Source organism: Erpetoichthys calabaricus, chromosome 3 (assembly GCF_900747795.2).
Source record: "Erpetoichthys calabaricus chromosome 3, fErpCal1.3, whole genome shotgun sequence".
In the NCBI taxonomy this organism is placed as follows: Eukaryota; Metazoa; Chordata; class Cladistia; order Polypteriformes; family Polypteridae; genus Erpetoichthys; species Erpetoichthys calabaricus.
In genome coordinates, this window is record NC_041396.2 from 295,974,142 (window position 1) to 295,997,974 (window position 23,833).

The 23,833-nt window shown below is 41.0% G+C and overlaps 1 protein-coding gene across 7 annotated transcripts in view; it reads right to left on the reverse strand.

Annotated features, from left to right (window-relative positions):
- Nucleotides 1-4,381: 4,381 nt before the first annotated feature.
- lima1a (LIM domain and actin binding 1a) overlaps nucleotides 4,382-23,833 on the reverse strand; it is a 131,718-nt gene continuing 112,266 nt past the window's right edge. For all 7 annotated transcript variants that reach the window (XM_028798552.2, XM_051925054.1, XM_028798551.2 and 4 more), the window contains 7 exons: nucleotides 22,784-22,862; nucleotides 15,108-15,226; nucleotides 14,557-14,649; nucleotides 14,415-14,472; nucleotides 13,701-13,813; nucleotides 12,798-12,931; nucleotides 4,382-6,016 (listed from right to left, as the gene is read on the reverse strand). In XM_028798552.2, coding sequence (XP_028654385.1) covers nucleotides 5,071-6,016; nucleotides 12,798-12,931; nucleotides 13,701-13,813; nucleotides 14,415-14,472; nucleotides 14,557-14,649; nucleotides 15,108-15,226; nucleotides 22,784-22,862 — 1,542 coding nt within the window. In that variant the 3' untranslated portion in view covers nucleotides 4,382-5,070. The remainder of the gene's footprint in view (nucleotides 6,017-12,797; nucleotides 12,932-13,700; nucleotides 13,814-14,414; nucleotides 14,473-14,556; nucleotides 14,650-15,107; nucleotides 15,227-22,783; nucleotides 22,863-23,833) is intronic.

Consider the following 23,833-nt stretch of genomic DNA (forward strand, 5'->3'; position numbering starts at 1 on the left):
CTCATGGAGTGCGGCTGTCCTGAGGAGGAACCAGCAGATGGCAATGTGGCATTTCAGCCATAAGGGAGATGCAACTGGAATTTTAAAAAGCAAGTGGTGGTCCATGGTTCAAAACAAGCTTTACACCAACATATCTGACAATAAAACAGCCTGGTAGAGATGTGCCCGGGCCCACATATATTTAAATATCATGCAATTACTTTAAAAGGGAAGCACAAATGCACTTCAGGCAGCAACGATTTTTAGTCTTAATGATGGATGGCTGCTCATCTTACAATGTTCTCCTTAAGCAGCGTAGCCTGAGGACTGGGTAACGCGTGAAATGCAGCAGTCACACACCAAGTGCCAAAGCCTGGGGGTCCCATCAAAAGGACCCTGGCTAGGACCCAATCACTGAGCCACAGTCAGTGCCATCTTATGGTGGCAACTCACACAAGTGTGGCATAGTGGTTAAGGCTTTGGACTTCTGTGGTTCAAATCCTCTGATTGTCACCTCATCTGCTTGTGCTCCATTTGGAAAAACAAAGAAACCTAACCAACTGTATGTCAAACGGATAAGGGTGTGAGCTGAAGAAGAAAGTAATAAAAGAATAAAGAAGACACCCCACCTTGTACCTCTGACCAGCACCACTGGCTGCAGCCACTTTCCGTAACACACGTTTGTGATGGACCTCCGCAGCTCAGCTCTGAATGTCTTCCTCCAGTCAGCCTACAAACTTCTACTGCCTGCTGGGAACTGAAGTCCCCTCAGTCACAGAGGTGAACTCCAAATAACGGGTTTAGTAATTAAATACACGGCAACACCGTACTGTGCGGGCCCAGCGAGACCCACTTCAGTTTCCCATTTTTACGGACCCTTTAACTAAAGATGTTATTAGCCTCATTCTGATCCCGGGCACTGCCATAGTCACATTCTTCATCTAAATGAAGATGAAGGCATACAGAGGCAAGGCCCTACACCTACGTGGGGCTTCACTTTGGTTGTTTCCTATGAAAATTCCACACGCTTTCCCCCCCAGTCCTCCCAGTGTGTAGTCTTTCCTTACCGGCAGCTGATTGAACTATGATGGCAGTTTCTTACACCCTCAGTAATGGGCACAGACTAATAACCCAATAATGTGGTTTTAAAATGGATTTTGAGGGGTTAACCAGGGGGTTTTGAACCCCCATGCATATACAGAACCCCCCCCCCCCAACCAGTATTTCACTATTTTGCACTTGCTACATGTCAGATTTGAGACCATTAGTATTGGTCTACCACACAGCTGTCCAAGTGACCCACGTCTTCCAAGTGTCACCCACACCCTTAATGGCAGGTTTCCGACTTGGCATGTCAGGCATTTATTTAAAGTAGGCCTGCAACAAGACAAGAGGCCAACAGCAACTGGCAGAGTTTCACAGCAGCCACCGTGTCCCTTAGGCTGGGAAGGGGATGATGGGGTTTCATGGGACAACACACTTGGCTAGAAATTTATTAATAAAGACCCTGGGTGCCAAGTCATTTATCTCCAAATGGAGGCACAACCAGATAAGTGAGCAGCCTGGAATCATAGGGGCAGAGTTTGGACACGAGGTTACTCATTTTGTTTTTACAAGTCCTCTGACTATCCCAGTTAGTCCACCTAATTAGAGAAATGTAAAACCAGTCCTCCCAAGAGTGTCTTGGGATTGTGTTCTCAGCCGAAACATCAGCCCAACAGCTTGATTTCTTGGCTGGGGCCAAGCATCTCAGTGTAAAGTCACGGCCTCAAATGGCTCAAACATCTCATTGAGACACAACTCTAAGAAACGCTGTTACTCCTCCAACCTTCAGGAGGAATCAGGAGAGCTCATGAGCTGACCTAACTTCACCAGAAGATGGCATTAAGGTAAGAGATCAGCAGACACATCCCAGGAAAGGCTCAATGGTTTGGAAACGCTTCACAACAGAGAACTCTTAAAACGACATCAAAGTGACAGAGATGGAATAAAATCAGGAGCAAATCTTTTATGTTATCAACAAACCTACAAAGAGAAACCATGTGCTGTCTGCCCAAATTAAAGCAATGGTACTGTTAAGTTTTTTTAGGCACAACCATTTCTGTTAAGTCCTTACGACATGGGAGGTAATTTGCAGATTTTATAAATTTCCCCCCCACTGCACATGTGAAGTATTGTTAAAGCTCAGAGATCAAGGCCAACAGTGGATGAGCACACATACACGTGACTCAGAAGCAGTTCAGTGTCGACACAGCGGTGCTCCTGTATGCAAACTGTGCTGCAGTAGCCAGCATGTTACGCTGCAGGTAGGCGGGGCTGGATGAGTGATTGACAGTGAAATGTCACACCGAGCTCTGCATTAAACTTTACTAAGTAGTCTGGGAAGGCTCAAGAAGACAGGTGGAGACGCCCAGGGCATTGGATAAATAGAACATCAAAAGATAATGTGTGTGTGTTAGGGGTGATCATGGAGGGAGGCACAGCCCACCACAGTGGAAGATGACTGGGAGGAGTGAGGAGGACTTCAGAGACAGCACAAAAACAGCTATGGTTAGGTTCAGTAACTCTTGCTTTACACAGGATCTCCTATTCCTAACATTCATCCATTCTCTAAGCCTGCTTTATCCTGAGCAGAGGTGTGGGGAACTGGAGCTTGTGCCAGCGAGCAAGACTGTTGAATGTGCCCACTTTAAGGCTAATCTCTCACTCTGTGTCTGTCTGTCTGTCTCTCTCAGTGCGCATTACAATATTATTCTTCTATGACATTGCAAAGTGGCAACGATTACAAGCAGCTTAGCTCAATATACTACATTATATTTTCCTTCTTCCACTGCTACTTTGAATGATCATTTTTGTGGTGTGCCGTTTGCGTTGGTATTAGAAAACTACAAAATGTCATCAGGACTTCCAATTTGTGGCATCATTCATCCTCAAACGTCAACTTCTACGCCTATCTGGGAGTAGGTGTAGGACACATCATAAATACTTAACATGTTCTACTCTGAGTTTGGACACATTCTTATCCTTGTATGACTTTTAGTGTAATTGCGAAATGCTTGATAAATTCATCACCCTTGACAGCATGAACACCTCACCTCACCACTCCCAGGATGCCCCACTGGGTGCAGTTTGTATGCTGTTTTTACTTGCATCTCAAAGGCTTTTGAAACACAGTAACTAGTTCAGTTGTGTGCATATCATCTCACAATCACTCAGGACTCTTTCTGCCCTAATGACAGCAGGACATTGGACAGGACAACACACCTCAGAACTGCTCCTGCAAGTGGCTGCCGAGTAGCCCTAATGAGCCAAGGATGAAGACTATCCTTAAGTCAAGATTGCTCACCAACATATATTTTTTTTCTTTAAAAAGTCCCCACCTACCCTCAACAGCTTCTACAAATTTACAGTGGACCGAGTCCTCACTGGCCCTATTACATCCTCATATGACATGTGAGGATTTGCTTGTGGCTCCGCCCCCAGCTCCTCCTTTTTTCCTGGTATTTGCCCTTGGCTCCTCCTTTCAGTGTGTGTTGCTATTCATCATGTTGGAAATGTGATGGGAGGGGCTTAAGAAATAAAGGCCACTCTCACCAGAGGCTCTTCACTCTCACAGTTCAGGCCTTTATTGTGATGACTACCTAATACAAGTCTTTTTGGTTTCCGCTTTTGTTTACTGGTTTTTGATGAATGCTTCTGCACTGTGGACAGTGTTTAGGAAATGTGCTGTGTGTGTGACCGCATCTACTAATTTAAACGTCAATCACCAGCATCATTCTGACAGGCCAGGGCACTACATAATGTGAAGTCATTTCACCAGTATATACATACATACACTGTTCAGAGCCAATACAACTTGCACCATGAGATTCAGTATTAGTTTTTATCCTTCAGGCACAACGCTACTGAACAGTTGCATAAGCAGATTTGGGGTGTGTGTTCTTGTATGTGTTGTCTAAACCTGAAACATGTCTCTGCTGGTGCCTGCCTTCCCTGAGCAATAATGGGAGTCAGTTGTTCAGTAATTCCAAGACCCTGAATCAACTGAAGCCAGTGGAGCTGTATGCCAACTTTGCTGCCCCGTACTGCAGCAGACAATTAAGCTTGTACTGTATGCTGCAGCAGGTGCATATATGCTCTCTTGGGCAGTAATTGGCACTTGTTTGTGGGAGTCATAAGAGAAGTCCCAAATCTTGTCTAAGCTATGTCAAATTACTCAGTCCTTCACCATCCCCTCCTAAACACATAAATCTTGTGGTGGCATTGTCTCATTTCCATCTGTAAACTGCACACAAACTATCCGAGCAGACAAATGCTGCTTGAAATCAAGAAAGAGGACTTCCTCCAGATTACTGGATGCCAAGATACTACTTACCTGACAAAGAACACACAACACAGTATGATAGGTAAAAATGACAATTTATTAACATCTAAAGCAGGGGGAGGGGGAAGTGGCCAAAGTAACCCCTCAAGAATGAGAAATGGACGAAGCACCTGCCCTCAGGGACACTGGCTTGACTGTCACTGGGACCATTTTAAAAATTATGCATTTATAAATAAAACTCACAGAAAAAAAAATACATTCGACAGTCACAGCCATTTACAGTTTGACTTCAGCCACTGCTGCATGGAGTCACCTTAGGTAAGAGCCCCATTTCCTTGTGGGACACTTAATTCTGGCACTCTTCTGTATCCATTTGCCATTATAACATTCCTAGATGGTAAAGTGCCCTGAGAGGCAGATGCACATGTACGAGAAACTGCTTTCCACAGTTCAGCCTTTTCAAGCACACAAACTGCACAACATTGCCACCTACTGGATGAGGAGTGACCACACCACCATTGCCATATTTCATAAGGAAACTGAAACACACAATGAGATCTCAGCGTTCTTCCATCAGTAATTAAATTTGATTAATTTTAAAATGCAACACTCCCAAAAAATGCACGTGGCTATTAAAAAAAGAGCATAAAAGTCTGTAGTGTTTCAATTAAAAAAAGAAAGAGCCAGCTTTTTCAATAAAAAGGCCCATCACCAAAAATAGATCAATTTAATTCTAAATGCAAGCCTGGGATGTTCTATCCTGCACATCAGTCCTCCTCCTCATCATCTTCATAGTAGCGATTCTTTTTTATTTGGTCCTCCACAGAAATATCTTCAGCATCTTCCCCATCCCAGAAGCCCACATCCTGGGACTTGCGGTTTGGAATCTGCTCCTCTAAGTCTGCCATCTTACTGGTCTTCCACTTAAGGATCTCTTCATTTTCTGATGGAATGGGAGAGGTCACTTTGTCTTCTTCATCTTGCTTCAGGTGAGGCTGCTCTTCCTCCTCAGACTCAGACATCTGCTCCCCGTTGATTTTCCTATGTTGCTGGATAACATCTTCTGCATCAGTTTTTTTGGGTTTGCTTTGCTCCTCCGCTGTTACAGGCTCTATGGCTTTGGGCGATTTCTCTAATCTGGGAACAGGAATCTTTGCATTTATGATCTCTTGTTCAGTTTTAAATGGCTCTGCTTCCTTGTTGGTTTTGCTGGCTGTTGCCACTGTGAATGGTCTGCTGCGCTCCTTGAGGGAGGAGCTCCTCTGCAGTCTTCTAAGCTCACTTCGTTCAGAGTTCTCCACTGGAGCATTGATCTCTTCCTCTGGGGGCCACTTAGGTTTGAACTGCCGCACCAGTCCTACCTCAGAGCCACCCACTGTACGGTCACTCTCTGTAGGAGGCGGCCAAGCAATCTTCAGCCGCTTTGTCTCCACTGGCTTGTCTGCTATTTTCTCTGGGTTGCCAGTGGAAGCCTTGGTTTCAATACTGGCTGCCAAGATATTGACCTTTGCAATGGGCGAATCCTCCACTAAAGGGCTTTGCTGTTTCTCCACTGGAATAGGTTGGACCTCCTCTCCTTCGGCCTTACTCATCCAGAGTTCCTTGTGCTGCTTGTGTCCAAAGCCTTCATCATAATTTCCTTTAGCTTTGAAGAGCTGGTTGTAGTGTGGTTTACAGTACACACTGCCATGCAGAGAGGCATAGTTACTCAGGCTGTGGAATAAAACAGACAAGCTTAAACTAGACAAACTAAACATGGCACCTCTAAAGGACAATAAAAACACAATAATCACACTTGCTTTAACAGATACACTTTAGCCAAATGGATGTAGTGCAAAGCACAAGATTCCTACCGATGGTAGCTGCATTTTATGAAGAAACAAGTCACCTTTTATTAAAAAAAAAAAAAATCCATTTAGTTAAATGTATCGTCACCAGAGGTCATAGGGGGAACCACAGACTGCAAAACACATATTATTAGGTAGGTACAAGGCAGGACCTCTCCCCTAAACAGACACTATTCAGCCATTCATTACTTGAAGTCATTTATTCAGGGCAAGGTAATGGAGAAACTGAAGCCTATCCCAGCAGTCATCAGACACAAGAATAATCCCTGGTGCCTGTCCAGTCTATCACATTCTGAACACACACATGCTAGGGACAATTTGACAATACTAAGTCACATAACTTGCATGTCATTGGGCTGTGGAATGAAACCCATGTGAACATGCAAACCCCACGCAGGGTACACTTAGGATGTAAGACCTGGTCTCCTTGCTAAAAGGCAGCGGCACTACCACTTTGCCAATGTGCTACCCTAACAGACACTATCCATCCATTATCCAACCCGCTGAATCCAAACACAGGGTCACGGGGGTCTGCTGGAGCCAATCCCAGCCAACACAGGGCACAAGGCAGGAACCAATCCCAGGCAGGGTGCCAACCCACCGCAGGACACACACAAACACACTAAGGCCAATTTTGAACCGCCAATCCACCTAACCTGCATGTCTTTGGACTGTGGGAGGAAACCGGAGCACCCGGAGGAAACCCACGCAGACACGGGGAGAACGTGCAAACTCCACGCAGGGAGGACCCAGGAAGCGAACCCAGGTCCCCAGGTCTCCCAACTGCGAGGCAGCAGCGCTACCCACTGCGCCACCATGCCGCCCTAACGGACACTAGCTACTCATAATTCAAAACTAATCAAACTGATAAAGTCCTGCATTTAGAAAATTTTGCATGGATTCTCAAGTGTGTAAATATGTGAATGGCAAGAGATGTTGGGAGCATGCGCCTATTACAGCGCAGTGCCTCACCCACCACATGATGAGTGGGTGACTCCTCAGCATCACACTAGCACAAATGGAGTGCCAGTCTTGCCACTAACCCCCAAGTTTTCTCTGCAAGTTGGAGGACCTGCTTGATGGGCTGGATGCAGATTAATGTCATACCCTAGACAAAGCAATTGCAGGTTAAGGGCCTCGCTCAAGGGCCCAACAGAGTAAAGCAACATCTGCGGTTTATGGGATTCGAACTACTATCTTGTATTTATGCGTACTTGAATGCAGGTTGCCATGCAGAAATAACCATATATGGGCTATACTAATCAACTTCATACATATGCAATCACTATGATGCCTAACTTCATTGGCTGGCAGAGAAGCTAATTAAGCTCCTAATGTATGGAGACCCCAACACCTACATTCAAAATTACCGGACTGTGCTCCGCAACTGTGCGCACAAGGTCATGTGTGGCATTATAGCCTTTCTTCTGCGTCCTGGTGGTTGAGGACAGTATTTAAGGCACCACTGTCCGAGTTAGTAAAATCTAATACCTAGCACATGTAATGTCATGATTAATGTTACAATGAATAGTATGGGGCGGCATGGTGGCGCAGTGGGTAGCGCTGCTGCCTCGCAGTTGGGAGACCTGGGGACCTGGGATCGCTTCCCGGGTCCTCCCTGCGTGGTGTTTGCATGTTCTCCCCGTGTCTGCGTGGGTTTCCTCCGGGTGCTCCGGTTTCCTCCCACAGTCCAAAGACATGCAGGTTAGGTGGATTGGCGATTCTAAGTTGGCCCTAGTGTGTGCTTGGTGTGTGGGTGTCCTGCGGTGGGTTGGCACCCTGCCCGGGATTGGTTCCTGCCTTGTGCCCTGTGGTGGCTGGGATTGGCTCCAGCAGACCCCCCGTGACCCTGAGTTCGGATTCAGCAGGTTGGAAAATGGAAGGATGGATGGATGAATAGCATAGACTGTATGAAAAACTGGGGAGTTCAGCCAGTTACCTTACCAGCAAGCCAGCCACCACAGAACACTTGTGCATTAGTGGAATGTCGCTGCTTATGGTTAACAAAAGCTGTTTCATTCTCTCTAGGTGCCCTTATTGCAATGACACTGCTGCAAATTGCCTTTTTATGGTGGCAAAAACATGTTATGTTTTATGCATCTAAACCCACAACATACAAAACTGGATGTAGCGCCTCACCAGTTGGTTAATGGCTTCATGTGCAGTGGGCAAGATGGAAGTGAAAGCTTGGCCAAAATATTTGACTTATTGGCTAGTTCTCCTAAAAGTGACAGTAAGTAGCCAATATATACTAACGAAAAGCCGAAAAAGTTCAGTAAAAATGTACTGACTGTATTTTAGGACACATTTTGCATATCATACTCTCCACTTTTGACACATAATATTTGTCACATCAATGCACATTCTAATAACTACTCGGTAATATGAATTATTGCATGAGTCGTCATTTAGTTGGTTTGCCTGCTTCTTCATACTTGATCAAGGATGGGACAGAGATGGTATAAATATACACGTTTTTCCTATCTTTTTCTTTTATAAATCCTAACATTTGTGCGTTTGGGGCTTTCCACGCATTTCAATCCTCTTTCTGGGCATACCCAAGTTCTATATGTCTGATGTCGGTCTTTAAAATACAGTTCGTTTATAGATATTATTTGAGAAACCTCTTATTCAGCAAATGTTTTTTGGTGGCCAGATAAGTATAATTAGCAGAAAAAGCAAAAATTGGTAGTAGTCCAGTAACTAAAACACACTCAAAATGCTTAATTATCTTTAGCACTTACATTGACAGTTGCCCGATATATAAAGCTGTATTCAAACACACAATACTGTATGTACACAAACAAAAACACACTTAAGACTGGTATTCTGTTAACCATTTCATTTTTCCCTGTGTAATGGATAACGTAACTATTGTGATACGAGGCTACAGAGAAATAAAACAGAATACTAAGGATGTACTTATGAACTGAAGTGTCAATTTTACACAGTTTTGTAATTGTATACCTTGTAGTAGCAAATCAGACAATGTGAATTGACTGAACCAACTATTTATGCTGCAGTGTTCAACTTAACGGGCACTGGTAATATAAGAAGTTCAAATTGCAGAATACAGCAATGGAAAATTCAAAGCAAACAGATGACTTAATGCATATCTTAATATATTAAATAAAGCTGTGATACATAAATGTGTGGTGTGCAAATCTGTATTGTTAAATGTCTCCAAAAACTTTTGTACAAATTCAATACTTGTTCAGAGGAACATCATAAAATAGGTTTCTTTCTGATAGTTGTTGGCCCCAAACTGGGCAAGCACTGGTTAATGTCCCACTAAACCATAATGTTTTATATGATGTCTACGATAACCTAAGTTTCACTAGTGTGTGCTTAAGAAAATACTTCTTAAACAATATTCTCCTTATTAGTTTATTTTCATCATATAAAAAGATATTAATGACAAATATAATGTATTAAAATATGTTTAAAAAAATAATGTAAGTTATGCAACTTCTAAAATTTGTGTTAATTCTTTTTAAACAATGTTAGCTGCACGGGGTAGAGGAATAAAGAATTTTTGATGGCTTTGGTAAAATATTCTTTATCATGTGTTTTTGTATGTGGAATCATCATCTATATCTATAGATATATAAAATTCACTAAGCCGCCAACAAGACAGACACCCATGGCGCACGCAGGATGGAGCCACGCCCACCAACTCTAAGACCATTGGATACGACGACAACTCGCAGAGCCACGCCCACCAACTCGGACACGACGCCTCAGAAAACACGGCATCATTTATGTTCGTCTGTGCTAGAGTCCACATGCACCTCTGAGCCACGCTGACTGTTCATAGAGGCATGTTTCTCGCGGATGTGAATCGCTGTATGCAGCGTGTAAAACAGTTTGCGAGGGGTATCCCATGGGATCCTTAAAACAATCCTTTAAAGCTGAGGTTAAAACACAATGAAGGAAGCAGTCTTTAAAAACCAATAAGCCCTGTGCCTCTTTTTCATTAGCGTCTCACCTGCTTCATCGATACAGGCCCTGCAACAGTCGAGACGCTCTCTCAGCAGTGGACCTTCTCTGTGCTCGACTCCACTACTGTCAGTCGCCCGATTAGAAATGGCCTTTTGAAGGGGAGCTATGGACCCGCTATACCACAGGAACACATTGCTTTCGAGCCTGCTCTCGCTCACTCTAACGTACCGGCTTTCTCTCTCTTCTCACTCACTCACTCGCACACTGCACAGGGGAGAAAAGCCCGCAACATGACTCCACCCGGAAACCATTTCAGCCACACTTCCACGCTCCTCGCTACGCTGTGAGCGCGGTGATTATTTAAAAATGGCCTTTTGAAGGAGAGCTGTGGACCCGCTATACCACAGGAACACCTGTGACATTGCCTTCACATTATTTTCCTTTTATTTCTGATCCCGTCGAGCAGATTAGACACCCAGGCAAACAACACTGAATAATCAATAGCTGCAACTACTTTGCCCGACCCAACTCCTCACCTGAGTCGGTTTCATCTGTGTTCAGCAGTGTTTCCCAAACTCGGTCCTGGTGAACCCCTGTGGCTGCAGGGTTTTGTTCCAACCGGATTCCTAATCATTAATGCCGGTGAAACTCATCCGGGATAAGTTGGTTTTTCAAACGCAGCCGTGTAGCAGATGGATGTAATAATCCGAGATGAATGCGTGCCCCCACGCTGAGTGAAAAGCCAATGTATATTGAGTGTAGAAAACATGATCAGCAAGTCTTTGATAGGCTGCAACAAAATGATGAAAGAATGGGCGCATTTTTTTCCACACAAGTTGTGTGTGTGGGTGGGTGTTAGTTACTCGAAGGATCTCAAGATTTAATATGCACAAGCTGTAACACTGTAAAAGCAGCCCAAACCAGAAGAGACGGCTGGCAAAAAGTGGCCGACAAATTAAATGCATGTGCATTGTACTTACTGAAAGCAGCGTTACGGATTTTGCAAATGTTCATTTTTTCCCTCTGCTTAAAAACATTAAAGCATTATGCGGCGTATAATACGCCGCAGGTTGGTATGCGCCATGTAAAACAGTTTGTCACGGATAATTTGCCTTTTACACGAAGACAATTTCCTGTTAGATTGGCCTTTGCGATGACAATAAGGCACAGGGCCAAACTTTCAAAAAGATATGCATGTATCTGCTAAAACCAGTTTTCAGTCACGGACAGTTGCATGTTGCTCTCTCCAGAGTTCCATCTTTTCATTCACTTACTGTTGTATCCTTAAACCCACCCCTTTCAGACAACTGTGTCTTTCCAGAAGCGTTCAGCCATCAATAAATAATTATGCGGCGTATGCCTGCAGGAACACATGCAGCGAGCGAGAGAGAGAGAGCGAGCGACACACACACACACAGAGCGCTGGACGCATAATAATAATAATACTTCATTACATTGATATACCGGTGTTTTCAGTATTCAAAGCGCTATCCACACAGGGAGGAACTGGGAAGCGAACCCAAAATCTCCCACAGTCTTCTTACTGCAAAGCAGCAGCACTACCACTGCGCTACAAGGCAGAGAAGGCAGTTAAAGAATGCACCTGGCTCGATTTTGTTTTCACTTCTGTTTACAGCAATCGGGTCGTAGCGTGCATTATTGCAATGTTACTTTTCTTGGTGGCTTATTACATTACGGATGTTTCACATGTTCATTTTTTCCCTGTGCTTAAAAGACATTAAAAAAGCGTTTCTCAACTGTGACTCCGGAACAACTCAGTACGCAAGCTATATTAGGCGTCAACAACGAAGACTCGCTACACCTTAATGAACAAGTGCTGAAACTTATCCCTACCGACGAAGTAACTTTCACCAGTGTGGCCTCCATCGTCACAGACGATCCCGCTTTCGGTCACGGACAATTGTATGTTGCTCTCTGTGTTGTTCAAGAAGTGTTAACCCATCAATACATAATTATGCGGCGTAGTTGGCTAGTATACAATATTCAGATTAAAAAAGATTCAGAAGGTACTTCAACCATGAAGCCACTGACTTTCAATCAAACATGCTACCATATTTGCTCTTTTATATCCTAGAGAAAAATTTTAAAAAGGGCTCTACAATGTCCTTTCAAACCAACTGCCTGCAAATGAGTAAACTTTGGTCTTGTCCAATTCAGTGAACCTCTTGATTGATCTCAAAATTTTAAATATGACCATCTACGTGGCCTCAAAAGTATGCGACTCATATTTTGCATTTCAATTGCATTGTGGAGGAAACAAAGAGAAGTAGGGTCAATCATCAACTGCATTCATTAATATCACTACTGATCTTTTGAGTAAGAAGGAGATCTACAAGATTAAGCAAAGAACTGGAAAAACACCACCAGGTGCTGGGACTGAGAAAAAAATAAATAAAGACGCAACTTCCCACCAAGTAACACACATCACTACTGGTTTAAACTTGAAACCTTTGGCCTTCTGATAAGGGAATGCTAAGGCACATTGTAGGCCATCAATTCTCTACAAGCTGGGAGGAAGTAACATGGCGGTATGGGTTCACTCTCTGCATGTCATGCCACTGTCACACCAAGAAAGCTGCATCAGATAAATGTTAAAGTCAAGAAAATAACATTTTGTATTTTCACAGCTTCTGACAACAGTAACCCACATCAGCAAACAAGTGTCCTCTAATGTGCTTCCTCACCTCAGCTTGCTGTTGCAGTGGGAGCATCTGAAACAGGTGTTATGGAAGACTTGCTGGTTTGCTACCAGTTTCTCCAGTGGATAAACAGTCTTCTGACAGGAAACACATATCTCACGAGCAGGCAACTGGAACTTCTGGAAGCAAAGTAGAAAGGATTAGGGTTATTTTTGAGGTGGTTGGAAGTGTTAAAAGGAACTTTGAATTTTTTTTAATTGTATTATTTATTTATTTTAAATACAGACAGATTTATACATTACGTTGATGTCTAGAATGTTCAACTATGGACAACATTGACTCCCTGGCTGATCTACACTTGTATTTTAAGTGTACTGTACATATATTACTGTATATTTAAGTTGCTTTGTATAAAAGCATCAGTTACTGTGAACTGCAATAACTTCATATTGGGACACACCATGCAAAGTAAAAGGAACCCAGTATAGCTGACAATACTCACAAAAGCCTTCTCACGAACCAAGCACTAAGAATTGTGCCTCCAATGAAAATTAGCAGAAGCAGTGCTGGATAAGGAGGAGGAGGCGATTGATAACGAAGGAAGGAAACGCATTTGGGAAGATGCCAGAGGAGGAAGAAGAGGAGGAGGAGGAAGAGCAAGAGAAGGAAGGATGGAGCTGTGAAGAACAGATTAAATTAAGAACTGTAGACATAAATCGGACATACCAAGGCTTTGGAAATTTAGGTCAATTTTACTCAGATGTGTGCATGTGTACAGCATCTTTCATATAGTATATTGTGGTCATCAAATTAAAAGATCACTATACACTATAGAAAAGGAAATCTACTATTAAGGGTTTACTTCATCTAGTATAACAGACACACCAGTGTAAAACAGGAGTCAAATTTTAGCTACAGAGATGTGGCAGAAAAAGGTGAGCAAGATACCTTGACTGGCCCTGGCCTGGCCTGAGAATTCTCCAATTGACCAGAGGACACAGGACTGCGGGCAGTTGGACTTGGGACCTTTCGGATCTCTCCCTCAGTTTCTTGCTTGACAGCTTAAAAAACACAAAGCACAAATTTTATATTTACGGTGCCTTTCATAGTCTACACAAAACACTTCAAAGTCTGTTCACTATGTAGTATACACATACGTGACAGATTATCAGAATGCAGAATTTAGCTCAAGAGTACATAAAGAAGATGTAGTGTGTTGATCATGAATTATTCTAAGGATCTTTGGTTTCTGTGACAGGTACAGTAGGCCTAGCTACTGATAAATCTGCTTGGCATAAAAGAGATTGCATAGACACAAATGACTCACTGTGCCAAGCTGTCAGGGCTTTATTTAAATCCTTGAAAGGATTCCACTCAGAAGCCCAAGTAGGCTGTGTTAAAAAAACCACAGACAGTAGCACAGTAATTAACATAATGCAAGGGTCAGCAGAGGCTTGGACAAGTTCGTCACAGAATATGACAAATACAGAAATTATGAAATACAAAAGCAGGCAACATAGAACCTCAAATACAGTAAATTCATGCAGCCACCAATCAGTCCAAGCTAAAAACATAAAACACTCTGAAGTACTCATTTTGAAATTCTGATCAACCAAGTAAATTCAGAAATCCCCCATCGACCAGAAACCTATGACAACTTACAGAAGCCGTCACCTGTGGGAGTCACTCTTAAGAGTTGGTTACCCTCATGTGCAGGGATCTAGGAAAGAAGAGACAGTAAGATGGAGGCCAAGAGTCTGTGGTACTCTAGTTAAACAAGAAAAGTATGCACTGTCCCACTTACAGTTTGTAGTTCATCAAGGGGACTTGGAGGCAAGTTCTCCTTTTGGTCTCCTTTGCAGTTATTTATGTCCAGGTCAGCAGGACCATTGTCTTTCTAAAGAGATAATATTTATACCAGATGAACAAAGCACAGTGAATGTTTGCATGACATCACAATTTGCCAAACCATATTTGGTATTCACACATTCTACCTCCACTTCCATGCACACAGTGGCTTTATATTTAAATAAGTGGGATCACACTAGTGGGTTTAGTGAATAATAAAGGGCTTGTAGTATGACCATTTATCTGCCAAGTCCTGGCAGCACACATTACAAAATCCTGCGTGGGACAAAATGCTGCCCAACAGCCTTATATTTACACTCTAGAAATGAACAAGAATGTTAAGCCATGTACCATGGAAACTTCTGTTTGCTAACCCATGTACATTTTAACACCCTATTTGTCTCATTTTCACAAAGAGCCTGCAGTTTTTCAGATAGACAACACAGTCCACACATAGACACACAACAGATATTGCAGTATTCCACCTGGAGTTTTAGATTTGCTCACCAACTGAGAGGTGCTGATTGAATCCTGTCGGGAGACAGCAGCTTGATACTTGGCCATGCGGTCCTTTAAAGATGTGCTCTCTGGATGTCCAACTCCAGCAAAACCACTTTCATGCAGGCCTGGTGGTGGGATAAAAGAAAACTAAACTGAACAGCATTCATGGAGAAAATAAACCTCTGTGAAGTCCATGATCAGTTTTAAACAATGTCACAGACTAAATGAATAAAAGTTCTGATGATCAAGGCCAATTGACTGAACTATCTGGTATGTTTTCTTTGTAGTCTAATAAGACAACTAGGTCCATGCATTCCTGAATCCCAAAGGTCACACTACCTCTTGTGTCGCTTTCAAAGGCCAGAGGTAGCACCTTGGTAACAAAGTACTATAGCAGGATATAGAAAAACTGAACAAAGGAGGGTGAACAACAGGTCTTAGTTATTTGTTCAAAAGCACAAGAGTGATAATCATTAACAGAGCTGAAGCAGGAACATCTAATCAGCAGGTAAAGTAACGAGTATTCAGCTTGGATTTTAACACTGACTTTATGGGACATCCCTTAAAGCAGCCTCTGGATCCTGGATCTAAAAGCTTATCCTCTTGTTTTATTAACTTTTATATAATAGTTAGGAGACTGGCATCCTTAGGTGTGTATATATGAGAGAGAGAGAGAGAGACACACAGAGAGAGAGAGAGAGAGAGAGAGAGAGACAGAGAGAGACAGACAGACATTCACATGAGTAAGTAGGGCCTAGGCAATTTAAAGCTTTACAACTAAGAAGTATCTTGAAAAAAAATCAGACCCTAAATGAACTGGTAGTCAGCATAAAGACTTTACATTTGTAGTGAAGAGGGTGGTGGTATGAACCAGCTATATTAATAATTCTTAAGGTAGCATTAGAAAGTTACAAATTAAGCAAATTGGTCAGCCTATGAAAACCACATTGCTGTAATCAATTCTACGTGAAATAAATAAATGTAAACCCCATGCTTTGAAATGTTCTGTATTTAAGTTGGAATTAGTAGATTTTACATTATGTTATAATGTGTGTTTTAAAATTACCAATTGTTATCAGTGAGAACATCTAAACTGCATACCAATTCAGTGCAAACCATTAGTTAAAATGCAACAGGACTGGACCATCTCTATTATAAAAGCAAAAACAGGAACAGTTCAAGAATTGAGGAATCTCAAACATCATATTTAACTTCAGGTCTTAATAACCAAGTACTACCATCTCATTTCTAAACACACTGAAATTTATTAAATCAGAATGAAACAATGTGAGCACAGTACCTAAGTGCCCAATGGGATTTTCAAGCCTACACAGCAAAATACAGTGGGGTAAATAGCGACAAACCTTTAAATCTAAACCACACAATAGCTATAGAGTTGCTTTCATCAGAAAACAACAAAAATGTCATTAACACCACAAGTTAATTTTGATTCTGTACTGTGACTAGGAGTCAGACTGAAATTTGAAGCAATTCATAATGAGTAAGGCAACACTGAAGACGCATCTCAATTTCTTTATCCAAGTAATTTAAAAAGAAGTAGTACCTTGAAACCGGTTTGTAATAGTGACCAGTTCAATACAAGTCTGGACAGCCTTGGACAAAATTATATATTTTGTTGAAATATGAAGTTAAAAATAGTAAATTCAGAAGCAAATAAAACCATGGCATGTTTAATAAAAACAACGTTCAGTTAAACTTTAAAAAAAAAAAAATTAAAAAATTAAGAGTACATGTGGTATTTGTAAAGTTTTGGCCAACTTTCAGTTGTAAGGTCTCAGGTCTTGATAGGTTGTTAGTCAGGTCTGTCTTAGCTAATTGGGTGCTTAGTTCGGTCAAGAATTGTCATTAGGAATTGTCAGTTAAGGACAATTCCAGAGCCTAAAAAATTGACTCAAACATTGTACGACACTCAACCACCATGCACTTTAAGTAACTGACTGAGTATCTGAAAACCAAACTAACTGATGCTTAAAAAGTAGGGAAAGGCTATAAATTGTCAAAGTGCTTCCAGCTAGTAATTAGTCCAAAATGTTTTAAGGTTTACATAATTAAGTTTAGCTTTAATAATGGGCTGATAACTGATACTTTTACTGCATCAGGAACTATGCCAGTCAATTCCTAACTACTGTTAAGATGTATATTGATTGAGTGCCTTGCTGGTTTTGTTGTGCAAAGGGAATGACTACAGTTTTAATTTAAGAAATAAAGGTTGTGATTTCCTATTGTATTATAAAGTTAAATTTACTAAAGAGATTTGACACTGCCGTACAAAAGTTAGCATGATGCTTCTGAAACGTTGTGTTTTAACACCTGTCATTAAAGAAGTTCCTAAAATTTGTCCTGTGGACGTCTGTAGAGATTTTGTAATTTATTATCCCCAGTGTTTGATTTCATCTGTTAGTCAGGAATAATATTCACAGAACGCCTGAAAGAGAGCTCACTAAACCTCTTAACACTGCCTGTCCATGCAGTATGAAACTATGTTGCTCTCTGTCTACCACTGCAGTCATTTTCTCCATGTCTTCCACTTGAACATTCATACGCTTACTTTAGCATACTAACTTTGTTCAGACTTCAAAGAGCAGCAATATTTAATTAAAATTATAAACACTGAGTGACCATATATAAACACACACACCCCTCGCCCTCCTGCCCCCACCCCCCCACCCAACTACAATCATGACAGAACCTGCCTTCCAAAAAGATAGCTAAGGCTTGCATTATGCCCGAGCTGTAGTTGGGTTAAAACTTGGATGTCTGAAAGACAAGTTACATAACTTAAAGGCAATTTTTATGTGGTATTATTACTATTTTAGGCCTTAGTTTTAGGCTGTATATATACCTTTTTTAAACTACTTTGTAATCGATATATTTTTGTATTTATTTTTGCATTTCAATGTTTTCTTTAAAACCCAGAAGGTAATATGACACTTAAATGCACTATGCAGGTTTAGTTTTGACTATTATTCTATGAAATATAAGCAATAAAAATGTTTTTTTTTTCCCTGAAAAGGAATTCAATTAGTTAATTTTAAGAGAGATTTCTTATTATTTTCTTTTTTGTATATTTACTATTGCTCTTAAATAAGCAAAAATATTTCTTAATCTGTTACTTGATTAAATCGAAATAATCAGTAGAATACACAATTACTTAAATATTTGATTACTGCAGCCCTAATTTTGTACATTTAAAAACAAGCACTAGATTGTGGCCATGGAGTGATGCATGTAGTCAGACAAGGCAGGATAGATTTACAAACTCATGCAGTTTATGCTGAATTTTAGCCCTACTATGTGCATGGTGCAGCAGATATCAGGATTCTTCAGACCAGGCAACTGATCTTCATATTGTTCAGATTTAATGATCACACACCCAATGTGTGCCTCATCATCCAGAGGCAGAATCCAGTATGGTACATTTATATGTGCTGTTCTGTTTATCACCATTGTAAGGAGCAGTTAACCAAGTACTTGTAGTCTTCTTGTTATAAAATTAATATTTGTACTGTACTTTATTCTTCGTCTATAAAGTTAACACTTGTAGAATACAGGCAGTGTTAATTTCATTTAGTTTTATGGTTCTTGCATACCTGTTACTGTTACCAAAAACAGCCTGACTGCATCATTTTGCAAAAGCATGTGCCATCAGGTGGTAGAAATGCAGTTTTCAGATTCAATGAAAGCTCAAAATAAACAGATAATTTACTCACATAGATTGAGGAGATTACATATAGAGAGATGCTGTCACTGAAGAAAAGAAAGCGGGGAAAAAATAGTCTGACATTCAACTAAAGTTGAACTTGGAAAGGATGGTGTCTGCCCTTCTTTATACTGAGAATGCACAAAGCATTGTCCAGTGAGCCTTGAACTTTTTTTTTTTTTTGTTTGTTTGTTTAGTTTCCCCATCGGTCTTGGCACATGGAGTTGGATTTTTTTTTTTTGCCCTAATGCATGCACACACTTAGGTTTATGCAAGAACATGTACTATTCAGCGTGCATCTGCCTGCCACTTGTGTTACATGCAACCACTCTGAAGTTCTGAGGTGTGTTTTAGTATAGATGTACTGCTACTACTAAAATAGGTATATGCTTCTACAAATGATTTCTTTCACATTCATTATGGAAGTCATGGCAGTTACAGTCCTGGGAGAGTATTGGACAAGAACATAATGGGCAAGAGAGATATTTTGTTCTCTGGAAACAGTTCACATATAACAAGTGTTATTTCTTTTAACCAGGTATCACCCATTAAGAGGTAACTATTTTGGGACTTTAATCAGAATACAGGTAAATGGTAGGTCCTGAAATACCTCTGCTATTAAGTAGTGTGTTTAAAATGTTTGGCAGTCACAAGTAAATGAACCTAGCTGACTGAAAAAAATCTAACAGAAAACAGATTTTAGTTTTCCATGCTGCTTTAACAATAGCATGTGGGATTCTACCAGCTGGTGTAAATAAAGGATGTCCATATATAAACAGTGGCTAAATACTTGCTAAGTATTTTCTTCAACCGTTTAGTGCTGAAACGAACTTGTTCCCTCAGCTCATCATGATTATCTCATCCAAGCTGGACATTCTCACTACGGAATATTATTCCTGGCTACTGCTGAATAGTCTCTGTGAATGCGAGTGTCTAGCATAATGGAGGTTAGCTTGGATGGGAGCATAAGACAGGCACGGTTGGATTTACTCAATTTTTTTGTGCTTTTGCAGATTTCATTGCAGTGGTCTTGAGTGACAGTTAGGAAAACTCTGTAAGACCTCCTGTCTATCTAATAGTGAGCTTACTTTGTCTCAGGAAGTCTCTGGGATGCACCAGAGATTACCAGTGAGTATGAATAATCCCAAATAGCACCTGACCCACATGGTTACCGTGACTGGTAAACCCATCATTGAGTTAGGTATTGCACGGTAAGGGTAGGAGACCTGCCCTCCCCCACCTGTGCTTTACTTACTCATAACAGCGGACATTCCCCTTGTCAAGGCGCCAGTACTGTGTAAGAACAACACTTTTGGATTAGTCACCAGGAATGCATGAGGCAGGGGCAGGGGCAATTGTTGGAGACAGTGTGGTTACTGAAGTTAGGGACTTGCTAGCTAATAGACACCATTATCTAGCGGTTTGATTATAAACCGAGGTTGCCTGTTGCAGAGGTCACTTGCGGGGAAGTGAGCATTCAAGATCTATTTGGGTTCAAGATAAAGGTTCTCTGTATCTAGGGATAAAATAGTTTATGGGTTCGCACATGACCATGCTGAGAGATATTAAACGTACTGCGTGAACGTGACTGTGCTGAAGCCTTAATTTTTGGAAGGGCCTCCAGCAGCAAAGCATGGGAAGAACGCTTCCTTCTTGCAAGACAGTGCACTGGTTTAAAAGGAAAACACTGCAGTGGGATAGGCTTAGACAGAGTAAAATTTAAAGTTAGTAAGGTGGACTTTCTATAAGCAAATTATAGGTAGGAGATCGAGACTCAAAAGAGAGTATAGCAGTGTTGGGAGTTATTTCTAGATTTGTCTTTGAGTCACCATTATTGTAAAATCTCCAAAAAATACAGGGGTGTAATAAAATTATCAAGGGTAAAAAGGAACAGGAAAAACAATTTACAAAGATAGTTAAAATGTAGGAACTGAAAGTTTAATTTTTGGACAGCTTGCCAAGCTGGTACATATGGATGGTGAATTGAAATAGAGAGGGTTAGTAAAACATGCAGTTAAAGAAATACAGGGTGGTCCAGATCTAATTATGCAATTTTCATTACGCTATAACTTAAGCTTATTACATATAGAATTCACAACATATTTTTGTTGCCGATAGATGGCAGCACCTGCCCTGCATTCGTTTATTACAAGATATTTAAAAAAATTCTTTTGTCTTGCATGGTTTTCCCGCATTGCATTAAAAGTTGCATAATTAGATCTGGACCACCCTATACTTGCATAAGACTTTTTTATACTCAGTGAAGTGTACTTGAAGAGCAGAATTCAACGGATGGTAAAACAATACAGTGATCCCTCGCTATATCATGCTTCGTCTTTCGCGGCTTCACTCCATCGCGGATTTTAAATGTAAGCATATGTGAATATATATCGCGGATTTTTCACTGCTTCGCGGATGTCTGCGGTCTACAGTACGTGTGCTTCCTCAGTTGATTTGCCCATTTGAATTCAAACAAGGGACGCCTTTGAATTCAAACAAGGGACGCTATTGGCGGATGGCTGAGAAGCTACCCAATCAGAGCCTTCGGTTAAGTTCCTGTGTGCTGCTGATTGGCTCAGCGACGGAGTGCTGCATTAACCAGGAAGTCTAATCTCACTCATTCATGATTAATGCACGTTACTGCTACTGCTGCAGGAGCCGTGTCCAAGCGGCAACAGAAGATGCAATTGATTGCAGAAAAGGTAAAAGTTTTGGATATGCTGAAGGAAGGAAACAGCTACACCGCTGCAGGACACCATTACAGCATCAATGAGTCCACGATTCTTTTTATTTAAAAAGGAGGAAAAGCATATAAGATCTATGGCCGCAGTGTCCTTTAAACCAGGGTGCAAAACGAATTGCAAGTGGACGTGATAAGGCAGTAGTCTGGATGGAATCTGCTTTAGGGATTTGGATTGAAGAGTGATGGAAGAAGTACAACGGCGGTGCTAAACAGTCGCCTGAAGAGGCTCCTTTAGAAGAGCTGTAACGCTATCCTTTGTAGTGCAGTAAAATTAAACTCATCGTTATCGGACAAGTTGTCGTGTCACTGTTGGTGAGTAACCATAATTATTTACATACAGTACTTATTACATGTACATAGTTTAGTGTCACTGTACACACATTTTACTGTATTTAATTTTTCTTGCATTGTATTTTTATTGCTGGTGGCCTGTCTGTCGTAATGGCTGTAACATATGTGATATCGGAGACGCTCGATATCTTTAAAATAATATTTAGGTTTTACTGTATGTAAACTGTGTTTACATACATAATTTCAATGAATCTTACCTAATATCTAAGAGAATACAAAGGGTTTATGCTGTATAATTGTGCGTGAAATGTTAAAATATATAAAAATAACCATATAAACATATGGTTTCTACTTCGTGGATTTTCTTATTTCGCGGGTGGCTCTGGAACGCAACCCCCGCGATGGAGGAGGGATTACTGTATGGAAATTTGGAAGACCAAAACACTAATGGGGGCGATTAATTGACTTGACTCAAAGATCTTAAAACACATACAAGTGACAGAGAATGACAATGTTTGAAAGAATAAAAGGTGAAAATGCTGCTTTAGTTTTAGAATGTGGAATGTTTAATCACTCGCAACATTTTTTCCTTAAACATGTGAAAAGAATGATGAAAAATGTATTGAAATGATTGTTATAACAATTGCTGAAAACATTGTGCACACAAAATTAGAAATATCCAGTATAAATTAACAGAGCTCTTAATTAAATTGCAACAAACTACTTGGAAAGGCAGACCAAAACCTTTGAAATTTTGTAGGCAGAATAAAGACACAAGCTATCGCCTAATCTTGGATTTTCATCTCCCATTCTCAGTATACTCCATGGCTACATGCAACAATCACATGCAGAAGTGAAATAACATTTTCTGCTAAGTGACAGAACTATACATGCAGGAAGAAAACAAATGAATAATGTAGTTCCTACCTCTTATCTCCAAGTCTTCCACAGAAATTGTTTCGGAAACTTTCTGGTTGACATCAGTCCTGCTGGGCTCCCGGTGTGCCTGGAGAAGTATGTAAATGTCATATGTACAAGGCTACATGGCTTATTCACTTCCTTCCTCATCACCAAAAATGACTACACTCCTGACTATTGGTCTCCTGGTTCTATGTTAATCTTTACTGAAAGCGAAGACTCCCAATTGCCCTGAAAGGAGTCAAAGACTTGCACCCATATATGAACAAATTTGGGTATTATCTTAGACACAAAAATTTTCACTGCCATTCTTGCATCCTTGGATTAAAAGTAGAGCTGAACTTCAACAGGTGTTCAAGGTTGTGTTTTTTCCTTCTTGCTGTTCAAGGCACATCTGCAAACTTCATAGCTTTTACGTATTTTCATCTCAAAAACAAACTTCACCTAAAATGCATTTTTTGCCTATCGGTCCTAGTAGTTTCTACAAAACAGACTGGCTTCCAGCTTTGATGACATCCCAAGTTTAATATCACTGTACAAAAGTACTGCATTTCTAAAATGGGCATTTAAACATTTTTTTAAGTTAGATATTACGAACCTCTCCAGTTTCAAACACAAGGCAGTTGTCCCAGATGAATACAGAATATGGGGACCGGATCTAAATAGGGCTTCCAGTCTCACAGAACAGAGCAGTTACTAGACTTTGAAAAGTCGTCCGACTAAACTGCTAAAGGATGATGCAGGCGCTCTCTCTCTGCCCATCCCCAATGTCTGACCACTATTAATCCCTCTTTGGTCAACATATGTTTCTAGTCTGCTTTCTGAATTAGAAATACACTATAAAATGTATTCCTAAAATATAGCTTCTGGAGAATGGTGGCTGACTGACACAATAGTGAACTCCCTCACACTGTTGCAATAGAATTTTGAAGAGCCAAAAGCCTCTCTTATGATGGTCTATTTTCAAGTGGTACATTTGTGACTAGCCTATGAAGTGGGATATACTACATAATAAAAATATTTCTCCAAATGGCTGTATGCACCCTTAGTATTTTCACA